Source organism: Salmo salar, chromosome 01 (genome assembly GCF_965601325.2).
Source record: "Salmo salar chromosome 01, fSalSal1, whole genome shotgun sequence".
NCBI classification, from domain to species: Eukaryota; Metazoa; Chordata; class Actinopteri; order Salmoniformes; family Salmonidae; genus Salmo; species Salmo salar.
In genome coordinates, this window is record NC_138291.1 from 54,323,564 (window position 1) to 54,348,523 (window position 24,960).

Consider the following 24,960-nt stretch of genomic DNA (forward strand, 5'->3'; position numbering starts at 1 on the left):
TCAGGGCCACACGCTTCGGGAGTGCATCGCATTTATTGGCTTAGTTGTATCTCTATTGGCGACATTTTCTCTGTTAAAATGACTGCAAAATGTTGCAACAAGGGCTTTGCAGTCATGGAAGATATTGGGAAAGTGTCGTTTGGGTAAATTTATTCATAATAACATGGGTCTGTGGTTTGGTGACGAAAAGCAGCCTCGTCTAATGATGATCCAATCAGACTATATATTGTTGCAGAAAAATTGACATTTTGAAACCCAATCATGAATTGTCATGAAATAGATGTCCTCGTTCAATACTAGACTACTTTTATGCCAAAAAAAATGCATAGGTCTACATTTAAAATAAAAGCTTACCAAAACGATTGTTTTATTTTCGACCAAACTTTGCATTCTGGAGGAGTACATTAAAACTATGAAACTACATTTCCCTGAAGCCTCTGCATCATCCATGCGCTTCAGTCAATCAGCTGTTGAAGCAACTACTGACTACCTCCGCGCAAGGGTAGCTCATTTGTCATATCTAAACCCAGACGAGGCAAACAGAAATAGCCATATTTACAGTCCCAAAAGGTGAACGATTAAGGTAAATTTAATGTCATGTGAAACAGAAAACCGACACGGGTGTGCATGCGGTTGTTGCCGTGTTTGTTTGGTGGTATCTGTACAGTTGTAGATTAGGGGCTGTTGGATACGAATGTATTAATAGCCCGCTTGTGAATGTATTGACTATCTTGTATAACCAACGCGTAGGAAAAATACGACTTTTAGATTGTCCAAATTGGTGTATTGTTTTTCTTTTAGGCTGGTAAACTGCACCTATATTGATTAGGCTACTTGATGACCTTGAATTGGCAACGTTTATGCGTCGAGGAGAAAACAAGGACTAACTGGGTGTCCAGAATGCCTTGCAATATTTTGCATATATTTTGCTGCGATAAGTCTACCTCACACCTCTTAGAAATATTCAGGAAGTCTGATAATTAAAATAATGTGCTCAACCTAAATTTGACACAGCCTACTGCGTGTGTGAGTCGTTTTAGCCTATTCCCGAATAGCTTCTAAATACCACCATATGTGGCTTTTATTATAGGCCACAGTTGTTATCTCTAGTAATTCATAATTAAAATGGACAAAACCATGCAGTCTCATAGTTCTCATTCAAGTGTGACTGTGCACGGCAGCAGTGGTTGTTCTAGACCATTTCAACTGGGGGGGCCAAGCTGGGGCCAGTTGTACTGTTAGAGGGGCCAGTTACATTAGACGTTATTGTTGTCATATCGTTTTCTTCACTGCATTGCAGGCATTAGCAGGCAAAAGACCATGTTCCGCGATGACACTGTCTAATAACGGATGTAAAAAAAGAACGATAGCAAAAATTTATGTAAAAATTATTTCATACTCCACATTTAGGGGGGCCACAAGGGGGTCCAAAAACCAAAATTGTTGTCACAGGGGCACTGCGACCCCCCCCCCCCCACCCAAGAACCGCTAGTGCACGGCAGTCAAAATGGTTTTGATATGAGTAAATTGATACTGTTCTCACATGACCAGCGAAAGGCCTAATTATGTTAATAATGATGCTAACGGGACGCCCAGAATAAACGTATAGTGTATGATAAACTATACAAAATTAGGAAAACCAAATGTAATATAGCAGGCTATACGTTATAAATATTTTAGTTTTTATCAATACAGACGGAACATAAATGCAGACATGCATGAAAGCAGAGGCGAAATACATAGCCAAGGGTATTCTCTCGAAACCTCAAGAGAATCTGTCATAGTATGAAAAGGGTCTTAGGCTTTTCCAAACGTAGATATGCAGATAGGCGTGGCCTCTGTTATAGCACCCATTTGCACCCTACTCAGAAAATGAGCATATAAAAAGGAGACGGGCAAATTGACCAAGTTTAATGCTATAACTGAATCTGCCTCTCATCGTAACCTTTATAACATTCATGCTTTTAGGGTGAAGCTATGAGCCTCCCTATGTAGCAAGCCGTTCTGTCAAGTCACCTAAAATGTAGAACATGTCCAGCCTACTAGGCTGATGTCATACAAAGAAAAGTCGCCTATAAGTGCGTCATATCTATAGCTACTGCAGCAATCACTGACGCAGAAACTTAAGGAAAAGTGGCCTTGCTCATTCCATAGGAAATAGCTATGTCTATCCATTTGTCTGAGAAGTGGGTTGGTCAAGGTGGCGTGTCTCTTTAACCATTTTTTGAAGGACGCAGCAGCTGTATTTATTGACGTATGCAAATGAACTCAGGGGTGGTTCTCGTGAGGGAAAAAAAAACAGGAACAAGAATCAGTTTCACATTGTAGTTCGGAGTTGCTGGGTAAAGGAAAGGAAAACGATACGTGGCGAATATTGGTGAATGTCGGTGTCCTCCACGTGTATTTCCCGCATAGCCTACATCTGAGTGGAGCGCTGGCGTCCGAAAGGGTGAAACTATTGAATCTCTTGCTTTTAGTGCACTTTATTGTGTCACGTCGGTAGTCTTCGATTTTGTTTGCTGAATGGGTGATTACGAATTCGCATTGCAATTGGCTTGCAGCAGAACAAGTACACTCTTGAGTTCTCTGAAATATCATAACAACCCTGCGAGCCTAGTCTATGACATTCTCAATAATAACTCGTCTCTGTTTTTCCCGTTTCAGCTCAGCAAACCATGCAGGATGATTTACTGATGGACAAAAACAAAGCCCAACCTCATCAGCAGCAAGATCCAACCGTAGAACCTCCCTCCACCCCGACCCCCTCGGAACCCCCTACATCAGAGAGCCCATCAAGTGTGAGCTACCAAGCAGCTTCAGCTCTCAACAAAGAGAAAGTGCTGATGGAGTCTCCGATCCTGCCTGGTTTAAATTTTCATCAGCCGCAGGAAACCGGTGGCACCCTGTCCCCCTCATTTGGTAGCACTTGGTCCACTGGAACCACAAACACCGTGGACGACAATTTTTTTCAAGGAATACCCTCGGTGAACGGAACAATGCTTTTTCAGAACTTCCCCCATCACGTCAATCCGGTATTTGGAGGCAATTTCTCACCTCAGCTTGGCTTGGCACAGTCTCAGCAGCAAGCCCAGCAACAGCAGCAGCAGCCACCGCCGCAGCAACGGAGATCCCCTGTTAGCCCCAACCAAGGTCCCTTTCCACAGAGAACCGCATACAGTCACCAGTCTGTCATGAATAGCAAGGCTTCTTCACCTGCTTCATCTTCGGGTTGGAATAATCACCAAAATGCCGCTTGGAGCACAGCCTCTAATCCTTGGAGCGGTCTCCAGGCAGGCAGGGACCCGCGGAGAGCTGTGGGAGTCGGGGTTGGCGTGGGGGTCGGTGTAGGGGTGCCGTCTTCAATGAACCCCATCTCCCCGATGAAAAAGCCATATTCCAGCAATGTTATAGCACCCCCAAAATTCCCGAGAGCTGGTCCCCTCACCCCGAAATCTTGGATGGAGGACAACGCCTTTAGGACGGACAACAGCAACAACATGTTGCCTTTTCAGGTATGTTTGGATGTATAATAAGTAGCCTAACCTTTAATCCAATTTGAAACATTTTCATAATAAACATGCGTTTAATTGACATTAATTGACAAGTGTATTAGAAGATGATTATGGTAATGTCTTCATGTCCACATCATGAGAGAGAGAGAGAGAGAGCATCTTACACTGCAGAAGTAGCCTATATGTATAGTCTACTCATAGGTTGCATTTAAACACTCCCAGAGTGAGCTGGCATAATATGCAAGAAATGTAACCATTTGTTGCAATAACCATATCTATAGACTAACAGAGTTCTCCATCTCTGTCGACAAGCTAGGTCTATAGCCTACGCTTTCAAGCATTCTACCAAATAATATTAACCGGCTGTGATGAATATTAGGTTATGTTGAATATTCTTCATGCAAATGGTTCAAGAAAAAGAGACAAAGTACTTTGATTTCAGTCTCCTGCAACCCACACGGGCACCTGTTCAGATCATTAAAACAGCGTAACTCTTAATTATGACAATGTTTAAGAAGTGTCGCAATGGGTTGTTGCGTAGTGATGTGATTAACCAATTATGAAGTCATAATATTGATTATGCTATTATGACCTAATAATAAGGTTGTTATGCAGGCTATGCATCATTTCTTATTTTCCATTGGTGGACTGACTACTTTGAAAAACGACGCTGGAGGTCACATCCCACACTATCCTTGTGAAAATCGTTGCAATTATTGAGGAAAATGAATGTATGTATTTTGGAATAGCTCTTAAAGGGCACACTGCTCGTATGTGATTGCCTATTTTTAGTCTAGTGTGTGGTGGCTCTTCGACACGCTGCCGAGCTGCGTGCTGCTGTCATATGATGATGGAGTACTTTGTAACCAAATTATAATGGAAGTATCCGCATCGCTATACATTATTAGTCATAATTATGTTGTAACAAAGTGACATTTGAAACATTGCTGCAACTCTCCTATATCCGTTCACCCTCCCCTGTTTTACTGGTTTGTAAATGAATTATGTTCTGACTGTGTAAACTCTTTACTTTGATGTCGCTATAGCCTAATGTGCTGTAGACAGTATCACATGACTTCAATTATAATATTTGGACCAGTAGTTCATTTTTTTCAGTCCTAGTTATTTTGGAAAGCCGAGAGACAGAAATGAAAGAATTGCAATAGGCTTCAGTCGCTTGACAACCAAGTAATGAACCGTGTCTGTTCAGTAAATTGTGACTCCATAGAATATTTAATTGTTTATGTAAAAAAAAAAAGTAATTGTAGGGTATTTTAGCTAGGCCAAAGCTGAAAGGGTAAGGTCCCTTTTTGAGGCATTAACTGTATTATTTCAAGCAAGTATTTTACTATAGAATGTAAGTCTCACATTTTCCGTGCCTAGTTTGCTAGCACTGCAGTGGAGATAACCTAGGAGTCATGTGTGCTGTTAGTCAGTGATCGGTGCTGTCTCGGCGCAGCCTTATCAGATGTCTACAGCTACCTCAGACGCAAACCAATTAAATGCTATTCCATCTTCCCATTCTTTTTAGGCTATCACTTGGGCTCGATATATCTCCTTGTTCAAAAGCAGAGACAAAGGCATTGTTTAATGGAGATATATAGGCCTTGTAGAACTTTACACCGATACCAAACCATTTTTGTTCCTGCTTATTATGACTGATGGTTTGTGAGTGGGGGCTTACGTTAGCACAAGACTTAGAATGAAAACCTACAAGCAACGCAGCATTGCTGTCACTGCTAACAATGCAGACTTCATTTATTTTAAACTCATTGCAGCACAGTTTTCCCATATAGTACATTGTGTTCTGTGAAGCCCCTTTGTCTCCAACACCCTGAACAGATAGTGACTCAAGCATTGTTACTACTCAATGTCCAAAATAGGACTCAGAGACAGCCAGTTATTGGAAAGTATTTTTCAGTGAAAACGTGTGAAGTTGTGACAGCCTAGGACCTAGGCCCTCTCATTTACAGATTGTGTCAGAAGAATATTCACAATTACTAGCACATGCGATCACACAATGGAGTCATCTCTCATTAGTAGTTTGTTCTCAAATATTGTGTCGGATATAGTAAATGTGTATTGTACAGGCTGCTTTGAACATGCTCCAACCTCAGAAATAGGTGAATCTACTCACTAAATAGTTAACCAAATAGCTACCCCGGACTATCTGCATTGACCCTCTTTGCACCGACTCTTTTGACTCATCTTATACGCTGCTGCTACTGTTTATTATCTATCGTGTCGCCTAGTCACTTTATCCCTACATGTACAGTTGAAGTCGGAAGTTTACATGCACTTAGGTTGGAGCCATTAAAACTCGTTTTTCCACCACTCCACAAATTTCTTGTTAACAAGCTATAGTTTTGGCAAGTCGGTTAGGACATCTACTTTGTGCATATGACACAAGTAATTTTTCCAACAATTGTTTACAGACAGATTATTTCACTTATAATTCACTGTATCACAATTCCAGTGGGTCAGAAGTTTACATACACTAAGTTGACTGTGCCTTTAAACAGCTTGGAAAATTCCAGAAAATGTCATGGCTTTAGAAGCTTCTGATAGGCTAATTGACATTATTTGAGTCAATTGGAGGTGTACCTGTGGATGTATTTCAAGGCCTACCTTCAAACTCAGTGCCTCTTTGCTTGACATCATGGGAAAATCAAAAGAAATCAGCCAAGACCTCAGAAAAAAACATTATAGACCTCCACAAGTCTGCTTCATCCTTGGGAGCAATTTCCAAATGCCTGAAGGTACCACGTTCATCTGTACAAACAATAGTACGCTAGTATAAACACCATGGGACCATGGTGTTTTCGCATCAATGTACTTTGGTGCGAAAAGTGCAAATCAATCCCAGAACAACAGCAAAGGACCTTGTGAAGATGCTGGAGGAAACAGGTACAAAAGTATCTATATCCACAGTAAAACGAGCCCTATATCGACATAACTTGAAAGGCCGCTCAGCAAGGAAGAAGCCACTGCTCCAAAACCACCATTAAAAAAGCCAGACTATGGTTTGCAACTGCACATGGGGACAAAAATGGTCTTTTTGGAGAAATATCCTCTGGTCTGATGAAACAAAAATAGAACTGTTTGGCCATAATGACCCTCGTTGTGTTTGGAGGAAAAAGGAAAAAGTGTGTGCGAGCAAGGAGGCCTACAAACCTGACTTGGTTACACCAGCTCTGTCAGGAGGAATGGGCCAAAATTCACTCAACTTACTGTGGAAAGCTTGTGGAAGGCTACCCAAAACGTTTCACCCAAGTTAAACAATTTAAAGGCAATGCTACAAATACTAATTGAGTGTATGTAAACTTCTGACCCACTGGGAATGTGATGAAAGAAATAAAAGCTGAAACAAATCATTCTCTACTATTATTCTGACATTTCACATTCTTAAAATAAAGTGGTGATTCTAACTGACCTAAAACTGAATTTTTACTAGGATTAAATGTCAGGAATTGTGAAAAACTGAGTTTAAACGCATTTGGCTAAGGCATGTGGAAACTTCCGACTTCAACTGTACATATTTACCTCAATTATCTCGTACCCCTGCACATCGACTCATTACTGGTACCCCGTGTATATTGCCAAGTTATTGTTACTCGTTGTGTATTTATTACTCGTTTATTATTTTTTTTATATATTTTTCTCTGCGTTGGGCAGGGCCCGTAAGCAAGCGTTTCACTGTTAGTCCACACCTGTTGTTTACAAAGCATGTGATGAATATTTTGTATTTTATTTGATGCTGTGTGCCAAGTCTAGTCTACCTGCTATTCTTTAATCTCTTTCCCATATACAGTATGTCACATGAATGCAGGGTGAGTCCTGGTTGTGCTGGCATGTGCTCATACCCAACTGTTGTTGGCTGCTGGATAAAAGGTCAGGAATGTGTGGAATTCAACTTAACATGTCCATGATAAGTTAAAAAACAAAGTCACATGAGCGTCTCAGAAGACGCCTTAATTTGAAATGAGTCGACTTGACATTGGGTTGTAAGTTAACATATGGAATTGTTTTAAGATTATCATACCATGGATCATTTATCTATTTTGATTTTGAATTTTAGGACCCCTTAGGTATAAAAATAAAAGGTTGATAAAATCTAGAATTTGGCCTTTACTACGATAGCCCATAGAACCGCATTGAATAACACATTAATAAATAGAAAAAAGACTGTCGTGAAACTATCCCCTTTCTATAGTGGGGTCATATTAGTTTGTAGCTTAAACGGTTTGGACGCCACAGATAGAAGTTGGGACATCAGCGTTACCGACTTCAGACGAGTCCGTGACACTTTTGGGGATCGTAGAGAAAAACTGAGAACGACATCATGTTGATTAGTCTCCCCTTTCCAGAAAGTGGTCATATTTTTGTAGGTCAAACCGTTCAGAAACTACAAACATTTTTGTGAGAAGAAAGATTTTCGGGATGTCTCATAGTCTGACACACACCGCTGTAGTTCAGCCACCTTCCACCGCAGATGCGGAAGGCTGACTGACATAGGCAGATGCAGTGGATTGCGACGATTTCTCTACCTTAAACTGACGGATTTTGATGGGGATTTTGGTATTATGTTACTTAGATTGGCACAGGGGTGCTTCAATTGACAATGACAAAAATCCATGTTTGTCTCACAAACCTGTTAAAGGCCCAATGATGCTGTTTTATATCAATATAAAATGTCTCGGCATAAATTTAAGTACCTTACTGTAGATTTGTCGCAACTCCCGCTCATGCAAACCTGCTGATTAGAAGGTCCTGTGTAGATTGAATTTTCAACCAGCAACTATCAGGAAATCACACTTTTTTTCTTTTTTCTTAAATCTTTTTTAAAAATCTGTTAGTTTCATCAGCAGTTGTACAATACTATATAAAACACAGGGGAAAACAGGATTTTGGACTGCAGTGGGCCTTTAACACTTAGGCCTAGCTCACCCAGTTGAGCAGACATATGGTCACCTTTTGTAAAAAAATATTATAAAAATGCAATATGATATGCCTTGCAGAGACTATGCTGGCTGACTCTATGTACGTAGGACTCAGTGGTTTCTCCATGCAGCAGCACGATTGGACGAAGGTGGCCTCAGGCAAGTCCAGAAGGGTGTGTCTTCATAGACAACAACTGGTTTGCTGCTTCCAGTGTGAAAGTAATCTTGAGCATTTGCTCACCTGATATAGCATACCTCATGGTAAGCTGCAGACATTTATCTACCAAGAGAGTTCTCATCCTTAATCACCACGGCTGTATACACATCGGTACCCCCCTGCCCGTATACAGTGCTCTATATTCATGCACCCCCCCCCCTGCCCTCATAACAGCCTTAATTCGCCGGGCATGGACTCTACAAGGTGCTGGCCCATGTAGACACCAATGCTTCTCATAGTTGTGTCAAGTTGGCTGGATGTCCTTTGGGTGGTGGACTATTCTTGATACACATGGGAAACTGTTGAGTGTGAAAACCCAACAGCGTTGCAGTTTTTGACACAAACCGGTGCACCTTCAAAGGCACTTAAATCTTTTGTCTTGGCCATGAATGGCACACATACACAATCCATGTCTCAATTGTCTCAAGGCTTAAAAATCCTTTAACATGTCTCCTCCCCTTCACCTACACTGATTGAAGTGGATTCAACAAGTGACATCAATAAGGGCACGGCCGGCCGTCTCATTAGACAGGATTAGGCGGCCGCCTATGGCGGCAGATTGTTTTTGGTCAGTTTAGCTCGTCAATGTCAATTTCTCTCAAACAGTGGAATCTGAGCGCTGATGCCGCCCTTTGATAAGCAGTGCCAAATTTGCCAAAAGCAGGGGCCCAAAATGTTTTGCTTGTCCATTCCCAGCACGCCTCTCCAGGGTGCTGTTGGAGAGACGCATCTCTGCGGCGCTCCACCAAAGTTCTGCCAAACAAACATTCGAACATAAATCATGTAGCAGATATAGTATATGGTAGAAAGAGTATGTGACCTTTTCTGTAGCCTACAGGCTGGATATAAAATGTATGACAGTGTAATGAGACGGACACTTTTTACATAATGCAGGTTTCTCCGATCAAATAGCCTAACCTAAATGGCGCTCAATCAAATACAAAATGCGCTGTCATGTTAAACAAACATGTCCTGCAAACAGGACAGGTCAAACTAAAATGGACAATATGGAATGTACAATCTGTTGACCAGGAGTTTCACCCCATTGTCACGATCAGTAGTTTGTATCTGTACATTTTGACAAGCTGATCATAGTGAAAAATAAAATACTTCTGCATTTGTCGCTGTGTAAACACACTGCAAATGGGCTCGCGACAACTCCTGATAAAGTTGGGTCATCTTTTATTGGTCCTGTCCGGATGTTGTTTTTTGGTGTTTTACGAACAGTAAACTTACCACATAGATGGGCATTCATAAAATAAAATTTCCAGCAACACTGTAGACTACACCTCAGTAAGTACGGACCGACGCTGACGCCTTTTGGACGTCTTTTTTTGGTGCAGTTCCGGACCGGCCTTGATTTCCACATCCACGCACATGAGTTTTTGGTCCTGCCCAAATCTGAACCAGTCATCGACGTCAGATTTTGTCCGGTCTGGACCAGCCTTGATTTGGCCCAAACATAGACGTCTATAAATGTACTTATTTTCAACTTTCATCCAGAAGAAAAAATTTGCCTGATTTCAACATCTGGAAAATACATTCTATATATATATATATACTGCTCAAAAAAATAAAGGGAACACTTAAACAACACAATCTAACTCCAAGTCAATCACACTTCTGTGAAAGCAAACTGTCCACTTAGGAAGCAACACTGATTGACAATAAATTCCACATGCTGTTGTGCAAATGGAATAGACAACAGGTGGAAATTATAGGCAATTAGCAAGACACCCCCAATAAAGGAGTGGTTCTGCAGGTGGGGACCATAGACCACTTCTCAGTTCCTATGCTTCCTGGCTGATGTTTTGGTCACTTTTGAATGCTGGCGGTGCTTTCACTCTAGTGGTAGCATGAGACGGAGTCTACAACCCACATAAGTGGCTCAGGTAGTGCAGCTCATCCAGGATGGCACATCAATGCGAGCTATGGCAAGAAGGTTTGCTGTGTCTGTCAGCGTAGTGTCCAGAGCATGGAGGCGTTACCAGGAGACAGGCCAGTACATCAGGAGACGTGGAGGAGGCCGTAGGAGGGCAACAACCCAGCAGCAGGACCGCTACCTCCGCCTTTGTGCAAGGAGGAGCAGGAGAAGCACTGCCAGAGCCCTGCAAAATGTCCTCCAGCAGGCCACAGATGTGCATGTGTCTGCTGAAACGGTCAGAAACAGACTCCATGAGGGTGGTATGAGGGCCCGACGTCCACAGGTGGGGGTTGTGCTTACAGCCCAACACCGTGCAGGACGTTTGGCATTTGCCAGAGAACACCAAGATTGGCAAATTCGCCACTGGCGCCCTGTGCTCTTCACAGATGAAAGCAGGTTCACACTGAGCACATGTGACAGACGTGACAGAGTCTGGAGACACCGTGGAGAACGTTCTGCTGCCTGCAACATCCTCCAGCATGACCGGTTTGGCGGTGGGTCAGTCATGGTGTGGGGTGGCATTTCTTTGGGGGGCCTCCATGTGCTCGCCAGAGGTAGCCTGACTGCCATTAGGTACCGAGATGAGATCCTCAGACCCCTTGTGAGACCATATGCTGGTGCGGTTGGCCCTGGGTTCCTCCTAATGCAAGACAATGCTAGACCTCATGTGGTTGGAGTGTGTCAGCAGTTCCTGCAAGAGGAAGGCATTGATGCTATGGACTGGCCCGCCCGTTCCCCAGACCTGAATCCAATTGAGCACATCTGGGACATCATGTCTCGCTCCATCCACCAACGCCACGTTGCACCACAGACTGTCCAGGAGTTGGCGGATGCTTTAGTCCAGGTCTGGGAGGAGATCCCTCAGGAGACCATCCGCCACCTCATCAGGAGCATGCCCAGGCGTTGTAGGGAGGTCATACAGGCACGTGGAGGCCACACACACTACTGAGCCTCATTTTGACTTGTTTTAAGAACATTACATCAAAGTTTTCCACTTTAATTTTGAGTGTGACTCCAAATCCAGACCTCCATGGGTTGATAAATTGGATTTCCATTGATTATTTTTGTGTGATTTTGTTGTCAGCACATTCAACTATGTAAAGAAAAAAGTATTTAATAAGATTATTTATTTCATTCAGATCTAGGATGTGTTGTTTAAGTGTTCCCTTTATTTTTTTGAGCAGTGTATATATATATATATATATATATATATATATATATATATATATATATATATATATATATATATATATATATATATATATATATATAATTTATTTTTCATTTATTTTTTTTACTATTTTTTTATTTTTTATGTAACCTTTTATTTAACTAGGCAAGTCAGTTAAGAACACATTTTTATTTACAATGACTGCGGCCAAACCAGACGACGCTGGGCCAATTGTGCGCCGCCCTATGGAACAATCACGGCCAGATGTGATACAGCCTGGAATCGAACCAGGGATTGTAGTGATGCCTCTTGCACTGAGATGCGGTGCCTTAGACCGCTGCGCCACTCAGGAGCCCAACATCCTGAAAATACATAATCTCAACTTTCATTCAACTGGAAATGAGCCTTTTTTTATGTACAGAAAATATGCATTTTCAACATTCTGGGAAATGTATATTTTAAACGTATGGATAATACCTTTTCACCTTTTATTCAGAACCTACATTTAACCTAACTTCAGGCTTTTTGTTTACTGGGACTATTCTAGTTTTGTGGGGGGCGGCATTGTTTGGGCTCTCGTATGGAGGTAGAACGGCAAGGACCGGCCCTGAATAACGGATTATAGCTTTCACCTGATCAGTCTATCATGGAACAAGCAGGTGTTCTTAATGTTTTATACGCAGTGTAAATCAGGCAGTGTCGGAGGAAAGCCCGAAAAATTGTCAGACTCCAGCCATCCGTAGTCTGCTACCTTCTGGCAAACGGTACCGACGCTCTCTGACTAACAGGCTCCGAAACAGCTTCTAAACCCAAGCCGTAAGACTGCTGTTACCCAGGCTATCTGTACTGACCCAATCTTGCATCGACTCGATGCATAATCACAAGATTATATATAGGGTTCCTTATGTTATAAAATGCATTTTATCAAGACAAATAGGATTTTGCGTTTTCTGAATCGTTCAGTGGGGTCTTTCTCTAACATATAAATCATATTTTAAAAAGTTTTATTTTGTAACATAAGCAAATCAAATCAAGATCAAATGTATTTATATAGCCCTTCGTACATCAGCTGATATCTCAAAGTGCTGTACAGAAACCCAGCCTAAAACCCCAAACAGCAAGCAATGCAGGTGAAAGAAGCACGGTGGCTAGGAAAAACTCCCTAGAAAGGCCAAAAACCTAGGAAGAAACCTAGAGAAGAACCAGGCTATGAGGGGTGGCCAGTCCTCTTCTGGCTGTGCAGGGTGGATATTATAACAGAACATGGTCAAGATGTTAAAATGTTCATAAATGTCCAGCATGGTCAAATAATAATAATCATAGTAGTTGTCGAGGGTGCAACAAGCACGTCCGGTGAACAAGTCAGGGTTCCATAGCCGCAGGCAGAACAGTTGAAACTGGAGCAGCAGCACGGCCAGGTGGACTGGGGACAGCAAGGAGTCATCATGCCAGGTAGTCCTGAGGCATGGTCCTAGGGCTCAGGTCCTCCGAGAGAAAGACAGAAAGAGAGAATTAGAGAGAGCATATTTAAATTCACACAGGACACCGGATAAGACAAGAGAAATACTCCAGATGTAACAGACTGACCCTAGCCCCCCGACACATAAACTACTGCAGCATAAATACTGGAGGCTGAGACAGGAGGGTTCAGAAGACACTGTGGCCCCATCCGATGATACCCCCGGACAGGGCCAAACAGGCAGGATATAACCCCACCCACTTTGCCAAAGCACAGCTCCCACACCACTAGAGGGATGTCTCCAACCACCAACTTACCGTCTTAAGACAAGGCCGAGTATAGCCCACAACGATCTCCGCCATGGCACAACCCAAGGGGGGGGGCGCCAACCCAGACAGGAAGACCACGTCAGTGACTCAACCCACTCAAGTGATGCACCCCTCCCGTGGACGGCATGGAAGAACACCAGTAAGCCAGTGACTCAGCCCCTGTAATAGGGTTAGAGGCAGAGAATCCCAGTGGAAAGAGGGGAACCGGCAAGGCAGAGACAGCAAGGGCGGTTTGTTGCTCCAGCCTTTCCGTTCACCTTCACACTCCTGGGCCAGACTATACTTAATCATAGGACCTACTGAAGAGATAAGTCTTCAGTAAAGACTTAAAGGTTGAGACTGAGTCTGCGTCTCTCACATTGGTAGGCAGACCATTCCATAAAAATGGAGCTCTATAGGAGAAAGCCCTGCCTCCAGCCGTTTGCTTAGAAATTCTAGGGACAATTAGGAGGCCTGCGTCTTGTGACCGTAGCGTACGTGTAGGTATGTACGGCAGGACCAAATCGGAAAGATAGGTAGGAGCAAGCCCATGTAATGCTTTGTAGGTTAGCAGTAAAACCTTGAAATCAGCCCTTGCCTTAACAGGAAGCCAGTGTAGGGAGGCTAGCACTGGAGTAATATGATACATTTTTTTGGTTCTAGTCAGGATTCTAGCAGCCGTATTTAGCACTACATAGAATACATCTGATAATAAGCACAGAGCACTTTTGAGGGTTTTACATTTTGTGGTCATCTTCCAAATTGTTATCATGGCTCGCAAATAAACATTTTTTTTATGACACGAGCGGAATTAAATGTAAAAGGCTTTGAAAAAGAACACAAACTTTGCATTAATATGAACAGCATATACTAAAATGTCTTAAAATCGATATCTCTCATCTCTTTTTTTGTTTTATGTCTTCCGGATTTTAGAAGAAAGTTGAGTTCAATGGTAAGCCTGTCAGGTAGCCTTAATTCTCGCGAAGCCACCTGCCTAGCTGATGCGATGCAATTTTCCAGTTTTTTTATTTAAAAATGTAACCACTTTTTTAGTCTCGCTAATTTTGATAGAGACATCAGGTTTGGACTATTTGGTTTTCTACGAGGATTATCAACACAATTTACATATTTTACCCATTGGTCAAAATGTGTTTTTGATTGGATATCCTACTATATATATATATATATATACTCACAAAACCCACAGACTTTCACATACACAACACACGCGCATACCGACAACACAAACACATACATGCACATACTACACACACGCTTTCACACATCATATGCTGATGCTACTGTTCTTTATTCTTACTCTTATTATTATCTATCCTGATGCCTAGTCACTTTACCCTGCCTTCATGTACATATCTAACACAAAAACCTCATACCTCTGCACATTGATCTGATACTGGTACTCCCTGTATATAGCTCTGTTCTTGTGTATTTTATTTTTCTTGTGTTACACTTTTATTTTTTTTACCCCCTTTTTTCCCAACTTCAATTACGATCTTTTCTCATCGCTGCAACAGCCTCGGGAGAGGCGAAGGTCGAGTCATGCGTCCTACTTAACAACCCCCGCTTAACCCAGAAGCCAGCTGCACCAATGTTTCGGAGGAAACACCGTTCAACTGACGACCGAAGTCAACCTGCAGGCGCTTGGCCTGCCACAAGGAGTCGCTAGAGCCAAGTAACTCTGCATTGTTGGGAAGGGCTCGTAACCTTGAAATGCTTGCTTAAGTCCACTCTGATATCCTGGTTATAGGTCGTGCCGGTTGCACCAGTTGGTCGTAAGTAACTCTATGTCGGACGTAAAATGTGCTCTACACCAGATGTAACCGATGTGAAATGGCTAGTTAGTTAGCGGTGGTGTGCGCTAATAGCGTTTCAATCGGTGACGTCACTCGCTCTGAGACTTGAAGTAGGGTTTCCCCTTGCGTTGCAAGGGCCGTGGCTTTTGGTGCTTCGTGAGGTGTCAGTTGTTGATGTGTGCAAGGGTCCCTGGTTCGAGCCCGGGTTGGGGCGAAGAGAGGGACGGAACCTACACTGTTACACAGACATAAAAATTATACCTGTTGTAATACAGGTGTTAAATGTCTAGCTAGTTAGTGGTGCGCTCCAGTAGTGCTTCAATCGGTGACCTCACTCGCTCTATGACCTTGAAGTAGTTGTATCCCTTGCTCTTCAAGGCCCGTGGCTTTTGTGGAGAAATAGGCACTGATGCTTCAGGCAGTTGTTGATGTGTTCAGAGGGTTCTTGGTTCAAGCCCAGGTTGGGACAAGGAGAGCAATACTGTTACAGTTGGACCACCTGGGCGAAAGCCCAAGGGTGTCTAATCGAACATTCTCCATGGTTACACTATTCTCCATAGAAACAGAAAATGAGAATTTCAATAACAGAACGTGGTGCATTTTCTCTATTGGTTTTAACAACCAGTGGGCCTTTAGACGGGAACGAATATTAAGAGATCGCCGCAACTTTCTGGATTTGTATACAGGTGGGAGTGTATTGAGAGTTTCCGCTTTAACAGGCGTGATCTGTTTTAAATCGATGAGCTCTCGCTGCAGCTGGTTCATGTGTCAGAGAGGAATAATGGTGCATTTCAAAACACGGTGGCGGACGTGATAGTTGTCAGCAGAGCTACAGCCTACTGGGCAATCCGACGTGTGTCACTCGCCATAAAGAACCGACTTCGTTACCATGTCTGCCTACCTAACCAAAGAGACGCAGCGTTGATTGTACTCATGTCAGGATACAGGCGTCTTCTGACCATGTCAACAGAATGGGGTTTAATTCCATCAACGCACACCTTGCCTGCAACGAGGAGATGAAGATTATAGACGTGGTGACAAGGTGGCCTGGGTCCACCCACGATGCTGGGATCCTCCGGGAGCGCACACTCCAGCGGGTGTTTTGAAGAGGGTGGATGTGGTGGCATCCTGCTGGGGGACAGTGGCTACCCACTAAAAAGGTGGCTGATGACACCAGTGTTTTGGCACCCAGGACAGACCAGGAGCGGGAGTACAAAAATGCTCATGCTGAGGCGAGATGCCTTATTGAGCGACGCTGCTGCTGCATTGGAGTGCTGAAGCGCAGGTTTGTAGCCTAGTTTTTCAATAGCGGCAAATAACATGACGGTGTTAATAATAGGTCACGGTGTTGCGTTACCACACGGTCTTATTGTGTTGTGCTCCCACTAGGTTCCACTACCTACCTGGAAAGATAAGAATGGCACCGAAGAAGACATGCACCGTTGTCGCTGCCACAGTGGTATATCTGCATGGAGAAGAGGCTGCCCCATCCCATGACTGAACAAGGGTGCAGAGTTAAGGAAAACCATAGGGAACCTGCCGGTCCAGATGACATTGGAGGTCGACTGGCCCGGAATCATTAATCAAATGTAGCCTATAGACCCCTTTCCAGTACACTACACACTGACGTCACGCACAAATGCACGAGGCAGTAAGAAAGCCATCGCCATCTGTGCCCATTCAACATAGCTTTACGTTTTTATTACTTCTAAACAACATTTTTGGGTTCTAATACGCTTACAATTATCTTTTGATTCTTGCTTGAACAGTTGCTAAGATTTATATTTGTTTGTGATCTTTGCAAAATAACAATTTTGGATGCAGTGGTTCTTAGCTAGAATACTAACGCTCGTTAATATACTGTAGGCTGTAGCAAAAGCTAGCCAAAGAGCCATTTTACTGGTAGAAGTTTAAGTGTAATGCAGTTGATTTGCGATGATGACACAAATATTATATTAAGCAGGACATTCATACAAGCCTTAAAATCTAATTATAATTCAAAAGTTGTGTGAAATGCACTCAAAAGCAACATGGGGAGAGAGCGAGAGAAACTGTTTCACGGAAACATGGCGCTCTCGGGATATGTTGTCGGAATCGGTTAAGCTTCTCCATACATCGCGCAGACAGAGATAAACACCTCTATGAGAAGAGGAAGGGCGGGGGTGTATGCTTTATGATTAACGACTCATGGTGTAATCATAACAACATACAGGAGCTCAAGTCCTTCTGCTCACCCGACCTAGAATTCCTTACACTCAAATGACGGCCATTTTACCTACCAAGAGAATTATCATCAGTTCTAGTCACAGCTGTGTACATTCCCCCTCAAGCAGACATCAAGACGGCCATTAAGTAACTTAACTAGCCTATATACAAACCGGAAACCATACAGTGGCTTGCAAAAGTATTCACCCCCTTGGCATTTTTCCTGTTTTGTTGCCTTACAACCTGGAATTAAAATAGATTTTCGGGGGGTTTGTATCATTTGATTTACACAACATGCTTACCACTTTGAAGATGCAAAATAATTTTCCTTGTGAAACAAACAAGAAGTAAGACAAAAAAACTGAAAACTTGAGCGTGCATAACTATTCACCCCCCCAAAGTCAATACTTTGTAGAGCCACCTTTTGCAGCAATTAGAGCTGCAAGTCTCTTTGGGTATGTCTCTAAGCTTGGCACACTGGGATTTTTGCCCATTCTTCAAGGCAAAACTGCTCCAGCTCCTTCAAGTTGGATGGGTTCCGCTGGTGTACAGCAATCTAAGTCATACCACAGATTCTCAATTGGATTGAGGTCTGGGCTTTGACTAGGCCATTCCAAGACATTTAAATGTTTCCCCTTAAACCACTCGAGTGTTGCTTTAGCAGTATGCTTAGGGTCATTGTCCTGCTGGAAGGTGAACCTCCGTCCCAGTCTCAAATCTCTGGAAGATTGAAACCGGTTTCCCTCAAGAATTTCCCTGTATTTAGCACCATCCATCATTCCTTCAATTCTGACCAGTTTCCCAGTCCCTGCCGATGACAAACATCCCCACCGCATGATGCTGCCACCACCATGCTTCACTGTTGGGATGGTGTTCTCGGGGTGATGAGAGCTGTTGGGTTTGTGCCAGATATAGCATTTTCCTTGATGTCCACAAAGCTCAATTTTAGTCTCATCTGACCAGAGTACCTTCTTCCATATGTTTGGGGAGTCTCCCACATGCCTTTTGGCGAATACCAAACGTGTTTGCTTATTTTTTCTTTAAGCAATGGCTTTTTTCTGGCCACTCTTCCATAAAGCCCAGCTCTGTGGAGTGTACGGCTTAAAGTGGTTCTATGGACAGATACTCCAATCTCCGCTGTGGAGCTTTGCAGCTCCTTCAGGGTTATCTTTGATCTCTTTGTTGCCTCTCTGATTAATGCCCTCCTTGCCTGGTCCGTGAGTTTTGGTGGGCGGCCCTCTCTTGGCAGGTTTGTTGTGGTGCCATATTCTTTCCATTTTTTTAATAATGGATTTAACGGTGCTTCGTGGGATGTTCAAAGTTTCTGATATTTTTTATAACCCAACCCTGATCTGTACTTCTCCACAACTTTGTCCCTGACCTGTTTGGAGAGCTCCTTGGTCTTCATGGTGTAGCTTCCTTGGTGGTGCACCTTGGTTAGTGGTGTTGCAGACTCTGGAGCCTTTCAGAACAGGTGTGTGTGTATATATACTGAGCTCATGTGACACACAGATTGCACACAGGTGGACTTTATTTAACTAATTATGTGACTTCTGAAGGTAATTGGTTGCACCAGATCTTATTTAGGGGCTTCATAGCGAAGAGGGTGAATACATATGCACGCACCACTTTTCCTATTATTATTATTATTTATTTTTTTAAACATGCAATTGTTTTTCACTTCACCAATTTGGACTATTTTGTGTATGTCCATTACATGAAATCCAAATAAAAATCCATTTAAATTACAGGTTGTAATGCAAGAAAATAGGGAAAATGCCAAGGCGGATGAATACTTTTGCAAGGCACTGTATATCCTGAAGCTGCATTTATTGTAGCTGGGGATTTTAACAAAACAAATTTGAGAACAAGGCTACCTAAATTCTACCAGCATATTGATTGCGCTACGCACATGGGCAGAACCATCGACCACTGCTCCTCTAACTTCTGCTTCTCAAAGCCCTCCCCCGCCCTCCCTTCGGCAAATCCGACCACAACGCCATCTTGGTCATACTGTCTTATAGCCAGAAAATCAAACAGGATATACCAGTGACGAAAACCATTCAATGCTGGTCCAATCAATTAGAAACCACACTTCAAGATTGTTTTGATCACGCGGACTGGAATATGTTCTGGTCAGCCTCAGAGAACAACATCGACTTATACGCTGACTCGGTGAGTGTGTTTTATAAAGAAGTGCATTGGAGATGTTGTACCCACTGTGACTATTAAAACCTACACTAACCAGAAACCGTGGATGGATGGCGGCATTCGCAAAAAAACAGAGCGCGATCCACCGCATTTAACCATGGAAAGAGGTCTGGGAATATGACTTAATATAAACAGTGTAGTTATTCCCTCTGCAATGCAATCAAACAAGCGAAATGCCAGTACAGGGACCAGGTTGAGTTGCAGTTCAACGGCTCAGACACAAGACATATGTGGCAGGGTCTACAGGAAGTCAGACTACAAAAAGAAAACCAGCCATGTCACAGACACCGACGTCATGCTTCCAGACAAACTAAACACCTTTGCCTGCTTTGAGGATAATACAGTCCCACCGTCGCGGCCCGCTAACAAGGACTGCGCCCCCCCCCCCCCCCCCCCCCCCCTCTCCTTTTCCGTGGCTGACGTGAGTAAATGATTTAAACGTGTTAACCCTCGCTAGGCTGCTGGCACAGACGGCATCCCTAGCCGTGTCCTCAGAGCATGTGCAGACCAGCTGGCTGGTGTGTTTACGGACATATTTAATCGCTCCCTATCCCAGTCTGTTGTCCCCACATGCTTCAAGATGGCTACTGTTGTTCCTGTACCCAAGAAGGCAAAGATAACTCAAAGCATCATGAAGTGCTTTGAGAGACTAGTCAAGGATCATATCACCTTCACCTTACCGGCCTCCCTAGACCCACCCTAGACGCAATCGCCATCACACTGCACACTGCCCTGTCCCATCTGGACAAAAGGAATACCTATGAAAGAATGCTGTTCATTGACTATAGCTCAGCATTCAACACCATAGTACCCTCCAAGCTCATCATTAAGCTTAAGGCACAGGGTCTCGACCCCGCCCTGTGCAACTGGGTCCTGGACTTTCTGACGGGTCGCTCCCAGGTGGTGAAGGTAGGAAACAACATCTCCACTTCGCTGTCCCTCAACACTGGGGCCCCACAAGGGTGCGTTCTCAGCCCCCTCCTGTACTCCCTGTTCACCCATGACTGCGTGGCCATGTACGCCTCCAACTCAATCATCAAGTTTGCAGTCGACACAACAGTAATGGGCCTGATCACCAACAACGACGAGACAGCCTACAGGGAGGAGGTGAGGGCACTCGGCGTGTGGTGTCAGGAAAACAACCTCTCACTCAACGTCAACAAAACAAAGAGGATGATTGTGGACTTCAGGAAACAAGCAGAGGAAGTACCCCCCCCCCCCCCCCCCCCCCCCCAATCCACATCGACGGGACAGCAGTGGAGAAGGTGGAAAGTTTCAAGTTCCTCTGCATACACATCACAGACAAACTGAAATGGTCCACCCACACAGACTGTGTGTGAAGAAGGCGCAACAGCCCCTCTTCAACCTCAGGAGGCTGAAGAAATTTGACTTGTCACCCAAAACCCTGACAAACTTTGACAGATGCACAATTGAGAGTATCCTGTACCGCCCATAACCGCAGGGTGGTGCGGTCTGCACAATGCGTCACCGGGGGCAAACTTCGTGCCCTCCATCAGCACCCGATGTCACAGGAAGGCCAAAAAGATCATCAAGGACATCAACCACCTGAGCCACTGCCTGTTCACCCCGCTAACATTCAGAAGGCGAGGTCAGTACAGGTGCATCAAAGCTGGGACCGAGAGACAGAAGCTGTTTTTCAATCTCAAGGCCATCAGACTGCTAAACAGCAATCACTAACTCAGAGAGTCTGCTGCCTTCATTGAGACCCAAATCACTGGCCACTTTAATAAATGGATCACTAGTCACTTTATACAATGTCACTTTAAATAATGCCACTTTAGTAATGTTTGCATATTTTATATTATTCATATGACGTGTATATACTGTATTTTATACCATCTATTGCACCTTGCCTATGCTGCTCGGCTATCGCTCCTCCATATACTTCCATGTACATTTTCTCATTCACCCCTTTAGATTTGTGTGCATTAGGTAGTTGTTGGGGATTGTTAGTGCAGTAATATCTAACAAGTAATCTATCAGAACTAGAAGCACAACCATTTCGCTACATTCGCATTAACATCTGCTAACCATGTGTATGTGACAAATAAAATGTGATTTGTAAATAGAGGCTTTTTTTGCAGGTGTTCTACAAGAACTCCCCCTTGTTCTGCCAGAAACTTGCGCGTTTTAAAACACAGAAATGGGTCTATAGGTCTAGGCTAAATGAGAGACTGAAACTTCTATAACCAACCAATTAAGAAATATGTTGTAATGATTAAAAGCCATATCCTCCTTTCTTTCCTTCAACATTTTGAAAGTCTTATTGGTAGTATTTACAAATGCAAAGACAACACTTAAAATGATTGTAAAATACATGTATTTATTTATTATTCAAAGGCTAATAGGCATATTCGATGTACTATTTATTATTGTTGGCTACAGTGTAGTGTGTTTTTCCCCCTCACTCTGCAATGGTCTGTTGATGTTGCTGCTCAAGGAACCTAATTTCTTCAATTTAATTTATTTTTCTCAAGCTCCCATTTAAAAAAAAATATATGTTTTTTTCTCAGTCTCCGTCTCTCTCTATCGCCTTCTCTATGAACGTCATCTGCATCTCATTTAGCTGGTCTTGTCCCAATGCACCCTGCTCTGGCTCTGCGTTGTGGCTTTAAACGATTTGTCCGGGCAGCTTGAGTCGCCTTAATAGGAGAGTAGCCAGCATGTTGCATGCAGACAGTGGTCACAAGAAATAGAAAGACCTAACGAAGGCAAAGACAACAGTGGTGCCTTGAAATATCCCGCACATATAGCCTCCACCTGGTAGTTAGGTAATGATAAATGAATGGTTTTAGTTTGTACTGTTGCTATTGATCTCCACTACTCGGCTGCTGTTAGTGGATGTGGATCTTGAGATTTTTTTTAATCATCTTTGTCATTCTGCTGGGTGACTGCGCGGGGTGATGCCGTGCTGTCCGCACCATCCATTCCCATGAAGGCAGGGGAATCTGTGCCAAATATATAAGCTATGTTGCTGTAAGGCAATGTTTTAGGAGCAAGACCTCCTCCCGTAGGTGGGTTTTTCAGGGCACCGGCGTCTTTTCTTGCTCTTGTCATGAGATCTTTCCCTTCTTTCGCACCTTCTCTACTGATCTGCAGCCAAACTCCCCATTCTCATCATTTACTTTATTATACTGAACAAAAATATAACCGCAACATGTAAAGTGTTGGTCCCATGTTTCATAAGCTGAAATTAAAGATCCCAGACATTTTCCATATGCACAAAAAGCTTATTTCTCTCAAATGTTGTGCAGAAATTTGATTACGTCCCTGTTAGTGAGCATTTCTCCTTTGCCAAGATAATCCAGCCGCCTGACAGGTGTGGTATATCTCGAAGCTGATTAAACGGCAGGATCATTACACAGGTGCACCTTGTGCTGGGGACAATAAAAGGCCACTCTAAAATGTGCAGTTTTGTCACACAACAGATGTCTCAAGTTTTGAGGGAGCGTGCAATTGGCATGCTGACTTCAGGAATGGCCACCAAAACTGTTACCAGAGATTGAATGTTCATTTCTCTACCATAAGCCACCTCCAACATAATTTTAGAGAATTTGGCAACTGGCCTCACAACCGCACACCACGTGTAATCACTCCAGCCCAGGACCTCTACATTTGGCTTCTTCACCTGTGGGATGGTGTGAGACCAGCCACCTGGACAGCTGATGAAACTGGGTTTGCACAACAGAAGAATACCTGAACAAACTGTCAGAAACGTCTCAGGGAAGCTCCTCTGCGTGCTCGTCGTCCTCACCAGGGTCTTGACCTGACTGCAGTTCGGCGTCGTAATGCTCACAAATGCTCACCTTCGATGGCCACTGGCACGATGAAGTAGTGTGCTCTTCACAGATGAATCCCGGGCAGGTGGCAGACAGTGTGTAGGGCGTCGTGTGGGCGAGCTGTTCGCTGACGTGAACAGAGTTCCCCATGGTGGAGTTATGGTATGGGCAGGCATAAGCTACGGACAACGAACACTATTGCATTTTATTGATGGCAATTTGTGTGCACAGATACCGTGACGAGATCCTGATGCCCATTGTCGTGCCATTCATCCGCCGCCATCACCTCATATTTCAGCATGATAATGCACAGCCCCATGTCACAAGGATCTGTACACAATTCCTGGAAGCTGAAAATGTCCCAGATCTTCCATGACCTGCATACTCACCAAACATGTCACCCATTGATTATGTTTGGGATGCTCTGGATCGATGTGTACGACAGCATGTTCCAGTTCCCGCCAATATCCAGAAACTTCGCACAGCCGTTGAAGAGGAGCAGGACAACAGGCCACAATCAAAAGCCTGATCAACTCTATTCGCAGGAGTGTCACGATGCATGAGGCAAATGGTGGTTACAACAGATAGTGACTGGTTTTCTGATCCACGCCCCTACCTTTTTTTAAGGTATCTGTGACCAACAGATGCATATCTGTATTCCAGTCATGTGAAATCCATATATTAGGGACTAATTTATTTCAATCGATTTGATTTCCTTATATGAACTGAAATTGTTGCGTTCATAATTTGGTTCAAGGTAGTTAAAAATCCTCCAGATTAAATGTTTTTCTTCTGTTTGTTGCAGTGCTATTGAACTTAACTGTCAGAATCTCCCGATGTTTGCTATACATCTCTATGGTTTTTCTTATTTCTGAATCTGAAAATGTGACAAATATGCTTGCTATCTCGTTATTTACTTTTGGAAACTGATTGTAACAAGAAACGAGCACTGCCTAGCAGCCGTCACTTACGCCGGACTTAGCTACGACTAGTGTTATTTTCGGTTGGTGCAACAGGACGTAGCCAGACCCAAACTAGCATTTAAGACCACTTAAAAAAAAAAAAAACATTTACGTCCAACTGGTGCAACCGGCCCCAGATGTGGAGACAATTTTAAGAATATGGAGCAATGTTAACATGGTCTGTATCCCACATGCTGGCGTATTAACACAATTAAAGCAGTGGTGGAGTAGTCTGATAGAAGCGGTATATAATGGGTATCTCCTCAGAGTCCTATTCATTAGGGCAGAACGTTTCAAAACTGAAAATGAAAACAAGCGTTTCTTATAGGACAAGTTCATGTAGTCCCTCCCTTTTATCTTCCATTTCGTGTCTAATAAACACAAGCCAGGTCTTTTAGCCACTGACTGTGAATGATGCCCTTCACTCTCTTTGTTCA

General features: G+C 43.4%; 1 protein-coding gene across 6 annotated transcripts in view; it reads left to right on the forward strand.

The window, feature by feature from the left end:
- Positions 1–24,960, forward strand: part of cpeb3 (cytoplasmic polyadenylation element binding protein 3) — a 77,860-nt gene that overhangs the window by 189 nt on the left and 52,711 nt on the right. For 4 of the 6 annotated variants that reach the window (XM_014199958.3, XM_014199966.3, XM_014200004.3 and 1 more), the window contains exon 2: positions 2,665–3,512. In XM_014199958.3, coding sequence (XP_014055433.1) covers positions 2,665–3,512 — 848 coding nt within the window. Of the gene's footprint in view, positions 1–449; positions 584–2,291; positions 2,450–2,664; positions 3,513–24,960 lie in introns of those variants that run through there. The other 2 variants (XM_014199977.3, XM_014199988.3) reach the window with 2 other exon arrangements.